The following is an 18,416-nucleotide window of genomic DNA, read 5'->3' on the forward strand; positions in this document are numbered from 1 at the left end:
CAGAATTGGATTTTGTCATGTTTTACAAAAAGGAAATAGATTAAATGAAACGAGGGTTCTGTGGCCACGTTTTATTTACAGTTGTGGAGAGGTTATCCTGTTATGCCTACATATCTCATACAGGCGAAAAAATACAATCTAGTGACACTCAGTAGAGGATGTAGTGGACACACTGTCCCCTCAGTAACACACGTCACAAGAGAAATGTATGACCCGATTCTTGCGCACTGTACCAGTGACATCACCATTTAATATGAATGGAGTTCCACTTCAAATCTTTAAACATGTAACTGGGTGAAACTATAATTTGGCAAAACATACTAATAATAGCAATAGAATCAGATGCCATGGCTTTACCAAGAACTAAAAACCTCTGTTATGTGGCAATGAAATGTTTTGCCATCTGTACTAAATATTCAGATGTTCTTCACCATAGACCAAATAGGTCAATCATTACTTTCACAGGACTCGAAAAAAAACGCAACTATTGGCCTCTAAAAGATCAAACATAATCAAAACTACACTGTTTTACAGAAAGTGATGGCATTTCAGAGAAAATACAAACACGCCAAATATTCAAGGACTCATGTACTTTCAATGTATTAAGGCTGAAGGTGGATGGATTCTTTGAGACCAGCATGGAGTGATACTGTAAATGTCAATATATACACATGGCTCAAATTACTATTACTTTGACCACACGGTGGCACTGTGGCGCCAAAAAAGTCCATTGTATAAAACGTAGCCACACACACAAACCTATGCCATAATACCGAGGCACAGTATCATCAGATTCCATACTGATGACATCCACATAAAACAGTAGTCTGTTATTAAGATCTGAATGTAAATAAGCGTCTAACATGAACATAATTTACTGTAGTCACTCTCGTAGAATAGACACTTTTCAAGAAAAAAAGGGAGAACAAAGTCTTACGAAACAAAAAAAGACAGTGTGTATAGAACACTAAGATAAGACACTCGCGTTTCAAACTGACAAAGTAAAAGTACAGTTAGATTTGACCTTTATCCTGTCTTCTTTCCCTTTATATGACAAAGATATGTCCCACATGACAAACAAACCGTAACTCCTTCACCTTTCATCTATAAAGAGAAGACAACAGCATCTAGATCCATACAACAGTTTGGACACACCTACTCATTCCAGTGTGTTTCTTTATTTAAAAAAACAACTATTTTCTACATTGTAGAATAATCGTGAAGACATCAAAACTATGAAATAACACATGGAATCATGTATTAACCAAATCAAAATATATTTTATATTTGAGATTCTTCAAAGTAGCCACCTTTTGCCTTGATGACAGCTTTGCACGCTCTTGGCATTCTCTCAACCAGCTTCATGAGGTAGTCACCTGGAATGCATTTCAATTAACAGATGTGCTTTGTTAAAAGTTCATTTGTGGTATTTCTTTCCTTCTTAATGCGTTTGAGCCAATCAATTGTGTTGTGACAAGGTAGGGGTGGTATACAGAATATAGACCTATTTGGTAAAAGACCAAGTCCATATTATGGCAAGAACAGCTCAAATAAGCAAAGAGAAATGACAATCCATTATTGTTTTAAATTATGAAGGTCAGTCAATGCGGAAAATATCAAGAACTTTGAAAGTTTCTTCAAGTGCAATCGCAAAAAGCATCAAGCACTATGATGAAACTGGCTCTCATGAGGACCGCCACAGAAGAGGAAAACCAAGCGTTACCTCTGCTGCAGAGGATAAGTTCTTTAGAGTTACCAGCCTCAGAAATTGCAGCCCAAATAAATACTTCCCAGAGTTCAAGTAACACACGTCTCAACATCAACTGCATGAATCAGGAGGAGGAGACTGCATGGTCGAATTACTGCAAAGATACACTACTAAAGGACACCAATAAGAAGAGATTTGCTTTGGACCAAAAACACGAGCAATGGACATTAGACTGGTGGAAATCTCCTTTGGTTTGATGAGTCCAAAGTTGAGATTTTTGTTCCAACCACTGTGTCTTTGTGAGAACAGGTGATCTCTGTATGTGTGGTTCCCACCGTGAAGCATGGAGGAGGTGGTGTGATGGTGTTTTGCTGTCTGTGATTTATTTAGAATTCAAGGGACACTTAACCAGCATGGCTACCACAGCATTCTGCAGCGATACGTCATCCCATCTGGTTTGCGCTTAGTGGGACTATCATGTATTTTTCAACAGGAAAATAACCCAACACACCTCCAGGCTGTCTAAGGACTATTTGACCAAAAAGGAGAGTGACGGAGTGCTGCATCAGATGACCTGGCCTCCACAATCACCCAACCTCAACTCCATTGAGATGATTTGGGATGAGTTGGACCGCAGAGTAAGGGAAAAGCAGCCAACAAGTGCTCAGCATATGTGGAACTCCTTTAAGACTGTTGGAAAAGCATTCCAGGTGAAGCTGGTTGAGAGAATGCCAAGAGTGTGCAAAGCTGTCATCAAGGCAAAGGGTGGCTACTTAGAAGAATCTCAAATCTATTTGGATTTGTTTAACACTTTTTTGGTTACTACAGGATTCCAAATGTGTCATTTCATAGTTTGGATGTCTTCACTATTATTCTAAAATGTAGAAAATAGTAAAAATAAAGAAAAACCCATGAATGTGTAGGTGTGTCCAAACTTTTGACTGCTACTGCATATTCCTCATATGTAGACATATCACCAGTAACATTTCTCTCCCCACGAACCCAATACACATTTACCAGATGGGGAAGTCACCTAGTTTTCCTGTCCCATTTCAGTTGGGACTATTGACGGTTCCTAAACAATTCAGAATGTGACAGTAGGGTTGTCGAGTAAATCAAATCAAATTGTAGGACTGTAAAGGATGTTGCTCTCAAGTTGTAAGTGTTCAACAAGGATTCAACTGGAGGAGCGTGGAAGGGAGACTCCAAAACACAGTCTGGGATCCATCCCAGCGGCCCACACAAACAGCCATTGGAGCTTTAGTAAAAGACAAAGCAAAAACAATACCATTCTGACTTGACTCATGGTATCTGACTACCCGGCACTTCCTGAGCAAGAGCTTCCTAAACCAGTACGACATACTTCCTGTAGCGTCGGAAGGCTCGTTACTGATTGGCCAGTGAGATGAATTTCATGGCCAGGTCACTTGGTGCTGGTGAGGTGGAGCAGCAGGGCGTTCAGCACTTCCATGGTCTCATCCTTCACCAGCACGATGTCATAAGCATTCAGGTAGGACGTCTTCCTCTCCTCCACCTGAGAAAGATCATGCAGAGGGGGAACGGTTAGCAAGCGGCCAATGTCCAACGACATTTAAACAGTGCTTGAATAAGCTGACTGTGCATTAAAACAAGCACTCAATTGCCTTAAAACAATAAAACTTCAGAGTAAAAACAAAAACATTTATTTTTTTGCGTGGTTGAGGGTTTATTAGGGTGTGAAAGAGAGAGCTTTGGTGAACGTGTAGCCAGTACTACCGTACCTTGTCGTTGAGGAAGCCGATCTTGAGGATGTTCTCCATGCTGTGCACCCCATCAGCCATGGTCAGGTCCCCCAGAGAGTCTCCCAACAGCAGGACGTTGTGGCGTGACTTGAGCTCCTGGAAGTGGCCCGTGTTCAGCAGAGCTCCCTCCCTCTTGTTATAGATGTGGATCAGCTCCCCTTTGAAGGCCTTCAGCACTCCCTGAGAATGAGGGACACCAATGGGTTAAATCCTCATTCAAACCACTAACCTTTCACCCAGTCTTTGCGTGGTCACTCGCATAGGAAAAGCGCATTTAATGCAATGAAACTAAGCGTTTTCATGACAACTCCCTCTCCTCACTCAATTCCATAGAGGCTACCTGTATCGTTTATACTGTGGTTTGTGTGTCAGCGAGAGCCTACTCACAGTCTCATCAAAGTCCATGTAGTTGGAGAAGACCTTGACGTTGGGGTGAAAGACCCCGGCCTGGCGGATCACCTCCTCCAGCACGTCTCCTAGCCCAGCAGAGAAGATGAGCAGAGGGATGCTGTGCTCCTGCAGGTGGTCAAAGAACAGCTGGTAGCCCTCCCTGGGGAGACAGCGGCATAGATAGCGCTGTAATCAATACCGTTACAGTCATCATCCTGGTCGTCATTAACATTATTGACTTGATAAGGCTTCATCATGTGGTACCATACTGTGCTATCGATGACTTTACGCTACTAAACAGCCATAATTGTGGCTTGGCAACAGTAGCAGGGTCTTCTCACCTGAGCATAGCATCGGACTCCTTCACCACATCCTGCAGCAGGTCTTTCCTGATGCGCTGCTGCACCAGAAGAGTATGGGCTTTAGTCCACCTACGGGATGAACGGCACAAGGGGATTGGTTAACCCGATCAGTCCCGAGACCCCAGCAAAAATCGTCTTTTCATTTATCTGACTTTCATGTATCTGCATGTCCAGCCCTTATATTTAGCCTCACAATGAAGTGCTTTTCCATTTTATTTTCAGGACAACCAGGGCTACAAGTAGAACACAGAACAACTTGACATAAACAGTTCCGTTCATGAGTTTGTTGACACATGTCAAAAAGAAAAGAAGGTCTGCTGAAGCAAAAAAAAACTGATCAAAATGAATGTATATGAATGCTGTTCGTCAGTGGGGAATGAATATCCAATATGACAACTGTTTGGAGTTGTGAGCTATGTGAGCTTATTACAGTATTATATACACTATGTCCTAGGATTTCCTATGACCTTCTGTGTAGAAGAACCCCTTACATTCGCGCCATAGAGCAAAACGTGTGTGTGGATGGTTGGATGCAGAAGAATAAGACAAATCCGATTGGTACAACCCTGAAGTCAAACCCAGAAGTCAAAAAACGCGGCAGGATGACAGTGGGACTCATTGGGTAAATGGGACTGCAGGGAGGTGCCTATGTCTGATGTAGAACAGAGGGTATTGGTCAGTTTGACAGCAAAGTGATGCGTTCCTCGTCTAGAAGGGCAGTGATTGGCTCAGAGAGAGCTGTGACTCACCACTCCACCATGAGGGGCAGCTTCTCCTCCGCTGTCCGTTTGGAATCAATCTCTATGGGGTAATATGTGTTGAGCAGGTCCTTCAGCTGAACGGAGGGAGAATGGACAACACTCAGAAAGGGAAAAACTGGCTAGTACGTATCTAGAAAAGACACAGTTATATGTAAGCAATGAATCTTGTGTCATCGTTTTTCTAATCTACACAATTGTATCTGCCAAATCAGAAGAAGTTCTGTGGTCTAGTTGTTTTTCTGATGACATTTGAAACATACCTGTGCTTTGCACTCCTCACTGATGAGCTTGCTGTTGTCCAGGATATCTATAAAAATAATGCTGATGCAATCATCATCATTCTCATGGGCTTGTCGAAAAAAACATCAGTGACAAGATATGGACCCCTTAACTCTGCGTACACATTGGTATCTTCTCCGTACAATCTATCCCAGCTTTTGTACTTACTGTGACTGGTAGGGCACCGCTTCCCATTGTAGGCAAACCGTGTGAGGGTCATGTCAAAGTCTGAAATGACCTGAAGAAGCAAGAGACATTGTCAGCATATTATCAAGCAAACCTCTCCGGATGGAACTAGGAGAATACATCGAAACATGTGGGTGTGGTACCCATAGGATGACAAATACAATCCCAATTGAATAGGATCTCTGTGGTGGTACCTGAATCTTGCTGGTGCCAGCCTTCTGCATGGTCTTGATGATCTCCTCCACCCTGGGAGGGTCCCTCATACACACTGAGGGACTGGACAGCTCTGGGATCTATGGAGGAGGGAGACAAGTAGTGAGGAGAGAGAAAAACAGAATAACTCAATATTACAGCACTATATTTTTTTAAACATTTTAGCAGACACTCCTGTCCAGGGTGACATACAGGAGCAATTAAGCACCTTGCTCAAGGGCACATTTTTTCAGATTTACTACAGAGAAACACGGCTCTGTGAATTGAACCAGCAACCTTTAGATTACTGACCCGACGCTCTTAACCACTAGGCTACCTGCCGCCCCTAAACATTTCTGTGACGATAAACCCTAAAGGACACTGTGCTTGCTACTGTTTACAGCATTTACCATATACAGACCACAGAACAAAGTGATTTGCCAGCAGCCTAGCTTTGGGACACAACATCGGGAGTCTTGTGTATTGGTTGGACTGTACTGTGGAGCTGTAGCCTACAAACCTATTCACATATCTATTGCATATCATCGCCTCATTTGCAGCTGTCGTCACAGTTAGGACTTTAATTCATGGAATCTTACACTAGGGTAAACTAACATCCCAATCACATACTTAACAAGCATTTTTATTTTTGGGGTTGTAATGTTATGTCACTGTCACATAGCTAACAATAGGCATAGCCATTCTACTCTGAGAAATTAGGCAGCTAACTTAGTTTGTAATAACTAACGTTAACGTTACGTTTGATAGCTAGCTAGCCATCAGTCATTCGTTCAGTGGCAACCAGGAAAATTAAGTACACGTACCATTTTTCTATAGAGATGTTGTTTAATTCAAGAAAAGATCAAAGAGCCAAACGATGGACCTAGCTAGAAATGCAATCAATAAGTTATATAGCAAGCTAGTCAGCTACGCTGCAATAACCAGTCTATACTGAGGGCGCGCATTTACTTGCATAAATTGAGGAAGTAAGTGTGTGCGTTTAACATCTTCCCCAGTACCACAAAAGCAGTATTAAAATGTTCCTAATATGATTTATGTTCTGATAGAGCAGAAGAAAGTATTATGGCAAATTGTGTGCTTCTATGTATTCTTAATTTACGATTTCCCTCTAACTACGTCTGAAATGGACTGTATTTAATCAAATGTATTACGTAGTGTCAAATATTAGTGTTAAATGACTGTTACACATTCACTGTACGATCAGTAGGCATAACAGTCAGATATATTAAATTAAACACAAACTTTTTATGACAGGTGAGGGTGATGCTCTGATTCCATTTGCTCATCGCTGTGATGTAATAATGAACAATTCTGGAACATAATATAAGTGGAACATTCACAATTCACAATCCTTAGATGAACACAGCTGCTTTAGTAAACCAGCCAAATGTCTAAGCTGAAGAGCTAGCAAAACCCCATTAAATATAGCAAGGAATGAATGAACTGGAAGAGACAGCCACCTCCACCAAATTTCAAAGATGCAACATGGAGAGGAAAATGAGTGCTATGACCTGTACAATCTTTAACGAGTTACGCCTGGAGGGAAAACTCTGTGATGTGGTCATCAAAGTCAATGGCATCGAGTTCAATGCCCACAAGAACATCCTGTGTGGATGCAGCTCATACTTCCGGTGAGTAGCTTCCCTTGGTTGGGATAGGTTAGGTTGGGATGTGCTGGCCAGAGGACATTCCCATTCTGGCATCCCTTGACTTTGAATGAGAATGCGAGAACATTGTAGATTTATGGTATCTCTGGCTTGGTCCAACTCTCTGTAATTATTAGTTACTTTTGGGGAGTCCTGAGGAACTTTGTTCAATTGCAATGCTGTAGTGAGAAGAATATTGAGACCTTGATGATGTTGCTTTCTCTCTGTGCTATTCTACCTCTGACCCTTGACCCACAGTGCTCTCTTCACAAGTGGCTGGAACAACGTTGAGAAGCGGGTCTACAGCATTCCTGGTGTGAACCCAGACATGATGCGCCTGATCATCGAGTATGCCTACACACGTTCCGTGCCTGTGACTGCGGAGAATGTGGAACCGCTCCTGGCGGCTGCAGACCAGTTCTGCATCCTGGGGATTGTGAGGGCCTGCTGCGACTATCTGGAGGCCCAGCTCTGTCTGCAGAACTGCATCGGCATCTGCAAGTTTGCAGACTTCTACTCCTGCCCTGATCTGCGCCGCCGGGCCTACCTCTTCATCCTGCACCACTTTGAGATGGTGCGTTTCTCGGAAGAGTTCATGGAGCTCTCTCTGGCACAGCTCTGTGACATCATCGAGAAGGACGACCTGAATGTGAAGCAGGAGGATGTTGTGTTTGAGGCGGTCCTACGCTGGATCAACCACTCGCCTCAGGACCGCAAGGCCCACATGTCTGTGCTGCTGCCCAAGGTGAGAGGTGAACAATAGTGTCAATGTTTACTGTTGGATAACATTTGTAAGTTAAGATGTTGCGCTTGTCAACTGCTAGCCACACGTCTGTCTGTCTGTGTCTGTGTGCTTAGGTCCGCATGGCCTTGATGACAGCCGACTACTTCATGAACAACGTGAAGAACAATACCTTGGTGAAGGACAATGATGACTGCAAGCCTATCATCATCAGTGCCCTGAAGGCCATGTACGACCTGAACATGAACGGGCCCTCCAACACTGACTTCCGCAACCCTCTGACCCGCCCACGCCTGCCTTATGCCATCCTATTGGCCATAGGTGGCTGGAGTGGTGGCAGCCCCACCAATGGCATTGAGGCGTATGATGCGCGGGCTGACCGGTGGGTGAATGTGACCCAGGAGGAGAGCCCTCGAGCCTACCATGGAGCTGCTTACCTCAATGGCTTTGTCTACTGTGTGGGTGGCTTTGACAGCGTTGACTACTTTAACAGTGTACGTAAGTTCAACCCTGTCACACGGACCTGGCACCAGGTGGCTCCCATGCACTCTCGGCGCTGCTACGTCAGTGTGGCGGTGCTGGATGGCTGTATCTATGCTATGGGTGGCTTTGACGGCTACGTACGACTGAACACTGCTGAGTGCTATGAGCCTGAGACTAACCAGTGGACCCTGATTGCACCCATGCATGAGCAGAGGAGTGATGCCAGTGCTACCACACTACATGGCAAGGTGAGTGGAACAGAGGGACCTGGGAGAGAACTTCATGATGGATGACTTTTGATTATAAAATGTTGGCATGATCTTTTCTCTAGGTGTACATCTGTGGTGGCTTCAATGGGAACGAGTGCTTGTTCACAGCAGAGAGCTACAGCCCCCAGACCAACCAGTGGACTCTGACCGCCCCCATGAGAAGCCGGCGCAGTGGTGTGGGGGTCATCGCTTATGCGGAGCAGGTCTATGCGGTGAGCAGAACATCCATATGCACAATGCACTTCAACGCCTTATTCAGTAAGAGCTGAAAGTTAAGAAATATTTGACTCAATTTTCCTGTCCTCTCCCAGGTGGGCGGCTTCGATGGGGCTAACCGCCTGCGTAACGCTGAGGCCTACAACCCGCTGACCAACACATGGCGCACGGTGCCCACCATGTTCAACCCGCGCAGCAACTTTGGCATCGAGGTGGTGGACGACCTCCTGTTTGTGGTGGGGGGCTTCAACGGCTTCACCACTACCTTCAACGTGGAGTGCTATGACGAGAAAACAGAGGAGTGGTACGACGCCCACGACATGGGCATCTTCCGCAGTGCCCTCAGCTGCTGCGTGGTGCACGGGCTTCCCAACGTGGCCCAGTATGCAGCCCCCCGGGACTCCCTCCAGTCCCCCCGGGAAGAGCTGAAGCTCTCCGCTTCCAACAGCATCCTGTCTGTGTGACACCCCCTCATCCCTATCCCCCACTATTACCCTTTCCTGCCCACCGTATCCCACCTACCACTGGCATTTACCATGCACAAATAAATCCACTTACTGTATGTCCCAGAAAAAATCCCATATGCATATATACATTTCTATATTTCTTATAGATTTCTTATCTGCAAGGGTGGTTGTACTATTATTTTCCTACTGTGTTAGAAGGGAAGATTGACTGTACTGAATGTGTTACTGTAATTGGCTCATGCCCAATGACTCTGTGCATAGTACTCAGCATTGTTTGATGGCCACGTGTATGTATGTAGCTTAGTTCCATAGAAAATGAGAGGCCTCTAGTGGCCAAAAGACTGTTTTAGCATTGGCAGCAACAGAGGGCTTCCAACATGTTAATGTTGTCAACTGGTCATCAGCCAATTGAATACTTAAAAATGGATGCCTCAATGACACTGCCCATGCTCTCACAGATGCCATAATCAGAACTATATAGGGATGCTTTCTCTATCATTCTCTATGCTTTGTAAAAAATAAAAAATAAATAAAAAAGGAGGTTGTCACATTGGAGGAGAAAATTCCACCCAAGAAAAAGAGAGATGTTTATAGAGCTAGTCTTGAAAACTGCCCAATAATATTGGCCAAAATGACATTCAGAATTTAGATAACCTCTTACACAAGATAGATGGTAAACCAAGGTCGTATAAAAAAATTGTACATTTTAATTGCAAGTGAGGACATCAGCATTTTTTTTTTTACATCCAATATATTGACACAATGCCAGACTGCCACATGCAAAGCAAAATATATATTGCCAACATATGTCAATACAATTATTTCAAATGCTATGCAAGAGAAACAAAACTGAGGAAATACACTTGCATTGCATTCTCAAAATCATAGTGCTTTATGTTATAAATTAGCTTCAAGGATAGTGCTTATAACAATCAATGAACTCTTGAACTCAACACATTCACCTTGATATGGTCATTCCGCTCAGTAACATAAGGATACCCTCTAGTCTATACCAGTGGTTCACAACCTTTTTTGGTTACCGTACCACCAACAGAATTTTGCTCTGCCCAGAGTACCCCTGAAGTACCCTCCCCCTCCCCCTGATTGTCTTTGGAGGGTGAGGAGAACATGCAACAATGTGGCCAGATCCCTCAGATTAACCCCTGAATAAGCCCTGAGGTACAGCAACAGGGCTGCCTCAAACTTCACATCACATTCATTTTGGATTACTAGGCAAATCACTGTAGTGTACATATTTTCTCACATGGGAACAGAATAGATTATCGTCTGGAGTTGGATTAAATGATAAATAAAAAAATAAAAATTGGCCAAAAATGACAGGTAAACCCACTCGGACATAAATATGACTATTTGATTAAGGGTAGAAGTGTACTACTAAGCATGCTTTTCACCAGCTTTGCCAAGCATTCTTACCGTACTCAAGAAACACACGTTATCAAGTCCTCCATGGGAACTACACCCTCCAGCCATTAAACTCAATAAAACCAATGCAGACAAAAATAAAAAGAGAAACATTCACTCACAAACTCCCACCTCGGGCCTTCCACACAATGTTTCCTACCAACAGGAACGTGACGAGCAGAAGACTGAAGAATAATTCAACGGAATGGTTGATGGAATGTTACCATGCTAAGACCTGTTTCCTTAAGGGGCCTCCCAAGTGGTGCTGTGGTCTAAGATTCTGGGTTCGAGTCCAGGCTCTGTCACAAGTTGTCCACACTTGGACAGGAGATCTGATAATAAATATGAATGAGACTATTCTCCTTCCATTCATGTTGAGCTACTGTATCAAAGCTATAATAACAAGAAGCAGAGCCATTTAGATGAAGCTAATATAAAGCAGAGCCATCGGGCATTGGTAAGGGTTTGGTCCAACTGACTGGTAGGGCCATCATGACACCAGTATCGTAATACTTTTCCCATGTAAAATGTAAAATATTTGTGGAAAAATAAATGCGACTCTGGATGAAAACATGAAATGTTTGTTTTCCTAAAGAAGTCAAATCTGCTTTGTGTTACGTTCACTTGCCACAACACTAACGAGCATCGCGATACTGGTGTTGTCCCACCCCTACAGCTGCACAGTGTGTGTGTGTATGTAAGTGTGTGTGTGTGTGATATTTGCATGGAGAGACTGTCAGTGTGGAATGTCATAGAGAACGACTGACTTCACTAAGCACATTGGATTGGAGGAATGTAGATTCTGCCGTACTTAAGTGTCACATTGCCTACATCATATAAGCATAAAAGGGGGACACAAAATATTTATATATAATAAAAGTATACATATACAACTATATACTATATGCATGTATAAAAAGATAAACATCACCTGTGCCTGACGTACATACGTAGTGTAGTCTGATGTTGGTCACTGTACAACACTCTATTCACATTTGTAACATTCAGCCTGTCCTCCCCACATAGACAAACACCTGGCCAGCACAGTCACATCACTCCCACATCTCCCAGCCTTGAACACCACAGTCACTACTTACACCAATATGTCAACCTGATGATCTGGCACAGAGTTCTCTTGAAAATGAACCAACATGAGAGCAACATAGGAGCAGCTGCTCCAGCAGGTTATGGGTGGGGGTTGATGACGATGGCTGCCAGGGGATGTTTGGGGCTTGGAGCTGGACTGGGCTGCTCCCCCACTGGGGTGGGTGTAATGGACAGACAGGGGTTGCGACAGCTCAGCACTCGATCTGAGACTGCAGCTGCCTGCGCAGGGTGAGGGTGCGCCGGTGTAGCTGCTGCATCTGCTGCATACGGTCCCGCTGGCGGGCCAGGTTCTGGGGCATGGGGTAGCGCTGGCAGCCGTACAGGAAGCGGTAGGGGATTCGCACGTGGCAGGCGGTGGCGCGGCAGCGCGGCTGGGGCATGGGCGGCAGCAGCATCCAGCGCTTCTTTTCACCACAGTAGCGGTAGGCCTCTTTGCGGTACTGCTTGTCCACGTCGTCGCTGTTCTTCCAGCCGCCGATCACAAACACGTCCTCGTCAAAGTGGCAGATGGCGGCGCCCTCGATGCTGGTGACCTCGGGCGGCAAGCTCTCCAGGATCTCGTCTGATATGTGGGCGCTGATCTTCTGCTTAGCGGCCTCGTCCCGCACCGTGTAGCTCTTAGGGCAGCAGGAGGCTGTGTGGTAGAAGTTGGTGGAGGCCACAGCCATCTGGAACACACAGTAGTTGTCTATGAGCGGCAGGGAGTCCACGTCCTGCCACTGGCGGCTCTCTGTGTCGTAACGTGTGGTGACCGTCTTCAGCCCGTCCTCGTTGTCCGTGTCCACCGGCGTGCGCGCCGTCACGTATACGTAGCGGTCCTCCACGCTCACCGCCTTCACGTCCCGCAGGATCTTGGGCGCTGACTCCAGGTTGTGCCACTTGTCCGGCTCAGGCTCGTACACGCTCACGTCCTTGAAGCCGGGGCTGAAGTTGCCGTGGCCACCGATGCTATACAGGATGTCTTTGATACAGGTGAGACCAAAGGAGTGTTTACGTGTGGTCAGGTTGCTCACCTGTTCCCAGGTGTTGCGGTTGGGGTTATAGCGCTCCACGGTCTTGGCGAAGCCCGGTTCCATGGATCCCGCTACGTAGATGTGGGACTCTGTGGTGGCGATGGCGTGGCCATCCAGGTGGTTGTGGATGTGGGGCAGGTTAACCCAGCGGTCCTCGTAGATGAAGTAACCCACACATTCACTCAGGTAGTCACCCCCCTCCGACACCCCGCCCACCACCATGATCACGTCCATGTTCTGGCCGAAGCGCGGCTGGAAGGAGGCCATGTAGGACGACCAGAACTCCAGGTCAGCTGACTTGAGGTTCTCACAGCGGATGGCGTGGCCCTCCACGGCATCGGACACCAGGCGGAGACAGGCCTCGTTGGCCGCCACCAGTGCCTCGTTCTTCACCACGCGCGTCAGATAGGTGGGCTTAATCTGGGGTAGCCGGAGCAGACGGAACAACTCCTCAAAGTACCTCCCCCGCTGTTCTGTGTTCCTCTGGACCCACTTCACCACAGCCTCAAACAGCACCTCTTCCGCGTCCACGGTGATCTCTGCGTCAGACAGCCAATCCCTCACCAGGTGGAAGGGCAGGGTGTAGAACTCCTCGTCCTGGATGACCTTGTGGAAATTGCGTCGGATCATGTCTGCGGCCCGCAGAGCCAGCTGGTCCAGGGTGTACATGTGGGCCAGGCTGTGCACCGCCACACAGTTGGCCAGGCTCAGCTTCTTCTTCAAGAACTCCCCACAGAACTCCTTCAGGTGCAGCAGTAGGAACCTGCAGGCGACACACACAATCAATAACAGAACATGAGAAACAAACATGGGCAAGGCCATTTATGACACACATGAACTCACCACACTCAAATTCAGGTTTGACAGGTTACAGGATGGTCAGTGCTATCCGGGATCCATGGGACGTTCCGACCCTAAACCCTAACCTTGGCAATATGCTTCAGTGACACTTCCAGTAAGCCAAAACAACATTGTTATGTCACTGAACTACATAAAAAAATAATCAAGTACTAGCAGGTGGCAATTAAATGGATTATGTACATTAAAAGGAACACTAATTAAATTGTAAACAAACCTGTCAGCAAGCTCTAACACTTCATGCACATTGCAGGTGCTCACACGTATTTCTCCCGTGTACATGTACTGAATGACACTCTCCACGGTCTCCGGGTCTGGTCCCAATTCAGCGCTCCATTCCTTCATCTCAAACCGACCCGACAGCGACTCGGAGAACTGCCCTCCCAGCAACGGCGTGAAATAGTCCGTAGCCGCGGCCAGTACAGAACGGTGAGCGGAAAACTCACAGCTCTGAACATTCCCGGTTGCCGCCCCACTGCTGAAGGCCAGCGTCACGTCGCAGAACAATCCCTGCTTCCTCTGTTCGTTCTGCCGCCGAGACAGCTCTGTGCAGTGGGAAGAGGAGGTGAAATCCTCGGCTTCTTCCGTGTCCCCGTCCCCGACAAGGACGCTGGGCGTGCTGCTACCGCTACTACCCCGACTCGAGTCGTCTGGGTTCGGGGGTGCAGCTGCCATTCTGGCGGTGGTTGTGAGAATTCGGAATTGTAGTAAACTCGTGTGGGAAAGAACACACACGCAGACACACATACATAAACTCAAAACACAGATGGAATTACTGACATGCGCAGTGGACGCAAGGCGTGACTGCTCGGCGTGTGACGTAAAGCCCCTCCCACTCACTTGTGGCTGACAGGAGAAGCTTTTGTGCTTCTTCAACCTCCGCTTTCTCTGCAGAAGCAGGGTATCATCAATTAACTTTCTCTGAGTGGGTGTCTTTGAATGACCTGAATGGAAGCTACACATGGATGTTGTTTCATACAAGGGCACGGTCAATACATAGTCCCGCTCCGTTACATAAGTGAATAGAATCACTTTGCCATGAATGTACAGAAATGACACCCCCGGAGCATAGAACAGGTGGACTGAAGAATGAGCTCTAAAGTCGTCTCGTAGACCCTCATATGCACTGGCTGTTTGAGAAAACGAAGATAGCTCCTAGTAGGCCACTACATCCTCTGTTGTTATTGGATATTATATCATAAATGTATCTGTTTTAAAACCAATGTTTTCATAAACTGATGGATGGAGCATGACACAGTGAAACAATTACAGCACATTTATTTTATGATCCGCGACACCGGAAAAACCAGACAGAGCTGTGTTCCAATGGGTCACCTTTAATATACTCAGTCACAACGTTTTGAAAATATATTACAACATCTCTACAGAGGCACGTTCAGTTCACTAATCGCATTAAATCAAACAAATTGTGTTGACATGACAACACAAATAGTACAGGCAGATAGACACATCTTACGAGAAATAGCCGGTCACAATGGAGCTAGTCTAGCTAGTAACGTTCAGATAAATAATGCTGCATTCTATGGTACCTTTGCCATACTGGACACGTCCTGTTTGGGACACAGGAGGAGCTTTTCACTGTATTTACAGCCCAATGTGCTCGGTCAGCTGCATATCTTACGGTCTAAACACAACAGTTTCGTGGGCATTTACAGTACATCAAAAATGTATGCTAATACTATCTATTACATTTATTTACTCGGCTGTTAAAACATCTATACATAAATAAAGTTATAATCTATATAACTGTAAAGCAGTAGCTAGTATTATTGCACTACGGCTCACCCCGGATAGAAAGCGTATGATTTTAATATGGCACCGACACACTTAAGAGAACTGCACAGCGACACACAGGAAGTCTGTGATACACAGACACATGCTTGGTTCACGGAGAGGAGGTGATAGTGGGATATCGTCTCATCAACGTACTTCACTGTAGGCATAGGTGTAGTATAGAAGTTGTAGTAGTAGTAGTAGTAGTAGTATTGGCAGTAAATAGGAAGACAATCATCTGTATCCCTACTGGTAATCTTGGGAAGAGAATTGCATTAACTGCACTCCCACACTATTAAGGGTCAACCAACGAATGAGCCTCTTTTCACACTCTCTGCAGCTTGCTTGATCTCTCTAGCAGACACACACACAGTCTGAGAGCGGCTTCACAGTTTTGCAGGCCTTGCTATTATTAACGGGGTTGCAGCATGTTTGATCAGCCAACTGATTGTTAAAAACTGAAACTGTATTCATTTAAAAAGGGTTGTCCTTATTACTGTTGCAAAGACACATCTATAATAATATCAGTCCACATTGTTGCTCTCCCACCACTTGGGGCTGACCGAACACAGCACAGGTGGGGGTGGAGGTTAGGGTACAGTGGTGGGGTAACTGGGGGGAGGGAGGGGGGGTCCATGGCCTGGTTTCCGTGGTTACATGGACATGTGTTCGGGGAGAACGTAGGAGATGTCGTCCCAAGGGTGACGGTACAGACCCTGTTTCAGCCTCTTCTGATCCAGGTAGTGTCCTGAGGGAGAAGTAGAATCAGGTTCCAATTTTAGCAATATCATATTGCGTATCCTCCGCTCCTTACACCATAGCCCCTTTCCCATGACCATTTCTAAGGGTCAAACTCATCAGGGTCATGACCCCTGACCCCCAACTCACCGATGAAGCCCATGCTCCGCCCCAGGACGAAGATTCCATTCAGCGCTCCGATCTCCACAAACTCATCAGCCTCGTCCCTGAGGGAGAAGACAAAACACCAGAGGGCAATGATGAGTTGATGCAACACTGAATGTAGGCGAAGGCCAACAAAAAGGACAGCCGGATGACCCAGACACAGTAGTATAGTTGCATTGTGTAGAATGTCATTGACTGGAGTTAAATAGCATAGGATTTACCGTGTAAATCCACCACAGTTCCTGAGCAGGTCCACAAAGGCTACTCCGATGAAACCGTCCACATTCAGGATCAGGTTGGGTTTCTGAAACCGCAGCAGAGAGAGGAGAAGACATGGTTTAGAACAGATGATCCCCGTGGGGTGATCCAGGGTGCAGGAGAGGATGACAGGGTTAGTACCTTGGCGGTGGTGATCTTCTCTACATCCATGGCGTAGTCCAACAGCTGGGTGGAGGGGAAGTTCTTCTTCACAAAGTCCTTCAGGATCTGCACCCGCATGTCTGGGTTGTTGATCTGAAGCGCACGCACACACACACACACACACACAGTAAAAAATATGAAAGACACATGACATCCAAACAGACACAGGGACGGTGCTCACCGACTTGACCCGGTGTCCGATGCCCATGATCAGGTTGCCCTCCTTCTTCATCTTATTGACAAACTCCATGGGCAGCATGCCGCTGTCAAACGCCTTGCTGAACTGCTTGGCTGCAGCGTCCAGGGCCCCTCCGAACCGGTCCCCCTGGAAATCACACACACAAAAAGAAACACTCAAAGAGACACTACCAAAGCTCAATTAATTAATTATTGAAACAGAGGCATTGTCTTCAGAAGAGGCTACTCTGCTGGTTTGAGTGGGCCTCTAAGAATGTCGAGGTTGACTTGACTATGGTCGTACGATGGTGAGCAGGCCAGAGGTGAGGCTAGAGATGAGGTCTTTGCCAGCACGGGCACAGACGATGGTGTTGTGGGCACCGGAGACGGCAGGACCATGGTCAGCAGTCACCATCAGACACATCTCAATGAACTTGGCAGCATAACTGGGCAGCCTTGGGGCAAGGAGGAGGGAGGACACAGAATTGGAATCAAATTCAATTATGACAGTGTATGTTTAATGTTTTATGTGAACAATGGCAGTATTTGTATTATTGACTGTTTCCCGGTTTCATGTTTTGGGAGACAGAAGCGTACCTCCTCTGGAACCAGAGCAGTCCCAGGGTTCCTCCCAGGCCCATCTCCGACTTGAACACCTCAGTGATGGGCATTCCAGCGTAGATGAGCTCCTGGCCCCTCTCATCACAGATACTGGTCATAAAGGAGGCTGGCTTACGGATCAGACCCAGCTCCTACAGCACAGAGGGATAGAGAGAGGGGGAAAGGGAGGGAGATAGAGTCACCACACCCTCCCATTGCTCTCCATCTGTTTCAGTTTAACACAGTCTGATGCGGTTCGTGAAGTTTGCCTTATATGGAAGTAAATAGCATTGTCCAGAGCCAATAAGAGATCCTGATTCAGCACTAACTCATAGCTACTTTTTACAGGCCTCCTAGGCCATATAGAGTGCTCCTCACTGAGTTCCTATCAGACATTGTAGTCATGGCAGATAAGATTCTAATTTTTGGTGACTTTATATTCACATGGCAAAGTCCACAGAACCACTCCAAAAGGGCTTTCGGGGCCATCATCAGCACAGTGGTTTTTGTCCAACATGTCTCCGGACCTACTCACTGCCACAGTCATACTCTGGACCTAGTTTTGTCCCGTGGAATAAATATTGTGAATCTTAATGTTTTTCCTCATAATCCTGGACTA

At 46.1% G+C, this 18,416-nt stretch overlaps 4 protein-coding genes across 5 annotated transcripts in view; 1 reads left to right on the plus strand and 3 right to left on the minus strand.

The window, feature by feature from the left end:
• Window positions 1-56: 56 nt before the first annotated feature.
• Window positions 57-6,637, minus strand: LOC135554024 (cytosolic 5'-nucleotidase 3-like). Its single transcript, XM_064986021.1, has 9 exons — window positions 6,484-6,637; window positions 5,662-5,760; window positions 5,450-5,519; window positions 5,263-5,309; window positions 4,991-5,076; window positions 4,221-4,310; window positions 3,877-4,039; window positions 3,469-3,669; window positions 57-3,242 (listed from the first exon to the last, which is right to left on the minus strand). Exons 1-9 carry the CDS (start codon window positions 6,484-6,486, stop codon window positions 3,132-3,134), a joined length of 870 nt encoding a protein of 289 aa, XP_064842093.1. The 5' UTR covers window positions 6,487-6,637; the 3' UTR covers window positions 57-3,131.
• Window positions 6,638-7,114: 477 nt separating this feature from the next.
• LOC135553684 (kelch-like protein 10) lies at window positions 7,115-9,500 on the plus strand. The gene is made up of 5 exons (XM_064985636.1): window positions 7,115-7,311; window positions 7,585-8,071; window positions 8,185-8,799; window positions 8,883-9,032; window positions 9,132-9,500. Exons 1-5 carry the CDS (start codon window positions 7,115-7,117, stop codon window positions 9,498-9,500), a joined length of 1,818 nt encoding a protein of 605 aa, XP_064841708.1.
• A 687-nt stretch (window positions 9,501-10,187) lies between these two features.
• Window positions 10,188-14,658, minus strand: LOC135554025 (kelch-like protein 11). Its single transcript, XM_064986022.1, has 2 exons — window positions 14,121-14,658; window positions 10,188-13,808 (listed from the first exon to the last, which is right to left on the minus strand). Exons 1-2 carry the CDS (start codon window positions 14,648-14,650, stop codon window positions 12,224-12,226), a joined length of 2,115 nt encoding a protein of 704 aa, XP_064842094.1. The 5' UTR covers window positions 14,651-14,658; the 3' UTR covers window positions 10,188-12,223.
• Window positions 14,659-15,220: 562 nt separating this feature from the next.
• LOC135554027 (ATP-citrate synthase-like) overlaps window positions 15,221-18,416 on the minus strand; it is a 30,104-nt gene continuing 26,908 nt past the window's right edge. For both annotated transcript variants that reach the window (XM_064986024.1, XM_064986023.1), the window contains 7 exons: window positions 17,795-17,949; window positions 17,502-17,652; window positions 17,202-17,345; window positions 17,000-17,113; window positions 16,822-16,904; window positions 16,586-16,662; window positions 15,221-16,445 (listed from right to left, as the gene is read on the minus strand). In XM_064986024.1, coding sequence (XP_064842096.1) covers window positions 16,351-16,445; window positions 16,586-16,662; window positions 16,822-16,904; window positions 17,000-17,113; window positions 17,202-17,345; window positions 17,502-17,652; window positions 17,795-17,949 — 819 coding nt within the window. In that variant the 3' untranslated portion in view covers window positions 15,221-16,350. The remainder of the gene's footprint in view (window positions 16,446-16,585; window positions 16,663-16,821; window positions 16,905-16,999; window positions 17,114-17,201; window positions 17,346-17,501; window positions 17,653-17,794; window positions 17,950-18,416) is intronic.

This window comes from Oncorhynchus masou, chromosome 14 (genome assembly GCF_036934945.1).
Source record: "Oncorhynchus masou masou isolate Uvic2021 chromosome 14, UVic_Omas_1.1, whole genome shotgun sequence".
Taxonomy (NCBI): Eukaryota; Metazoa; Chordata; class Actinopteri; order Salmoniformes; family Salmonidae; genus Oncorhynchus; species Oncorhynchus masou.

Excerpts from the sequence above, each read along its gene's own strand:
- LOC135554024 (XM_064986021.1), bottom strand. Across the intron at positions 5,310-5,449 it reads GCGGTGCCCTACCAGTCACA|ATATCCTGGACAACAGCAAG; the intron begins GTAAGTACAAAA and ends TTATTTTTATAG. Across the intron at positions 3,243-3,468 it reads TCGGCTTCCTCAACGACAAG|GTGGAGGAGAGGAAGACGTC; the intron begins GTACGGTAGTAC and ends GATCTTTCTCAG.
- LOC135553684 (XM_064985636.1), top strand. The coding sequence starts at position 7,115 with ATGAATGAACTGGAAGAGACAGCCACCTCCACCAAATTTCAAAGATGC. Across the intron at positions 7,312-7,584 it reads GGATGCAGCTCATACTTCCG|TGCTCTCTTCACAAGTGGCT; the intron begins GTGAGTAGCTTC and ends CTTGACCCACAG. Across the intron at positions 8,072-8,184 it reads TGTCTGTGCTGCTGCCCAAG|GTCCGCATGGCCTTGATGAC; the intron begins GTGAGAGGTGAA and ends CTGTGTGCTTAG.
- LOC135554025 (XM_064986022.1), bottom strand. The coding sequence starts at position 14,650 with ATGTGTGTCTGCGTGTGTGTTCTTTCCCACACGAGTTTACTACAATTC. Across the intron at positions 13,809-14,120 it reads GTGTTAGAGCTTGCTGACAG|GTTCCTACTGCTGCACCTGA; the intron begins GTTTGTTTACAA and ends TGTCGCCTGCAG.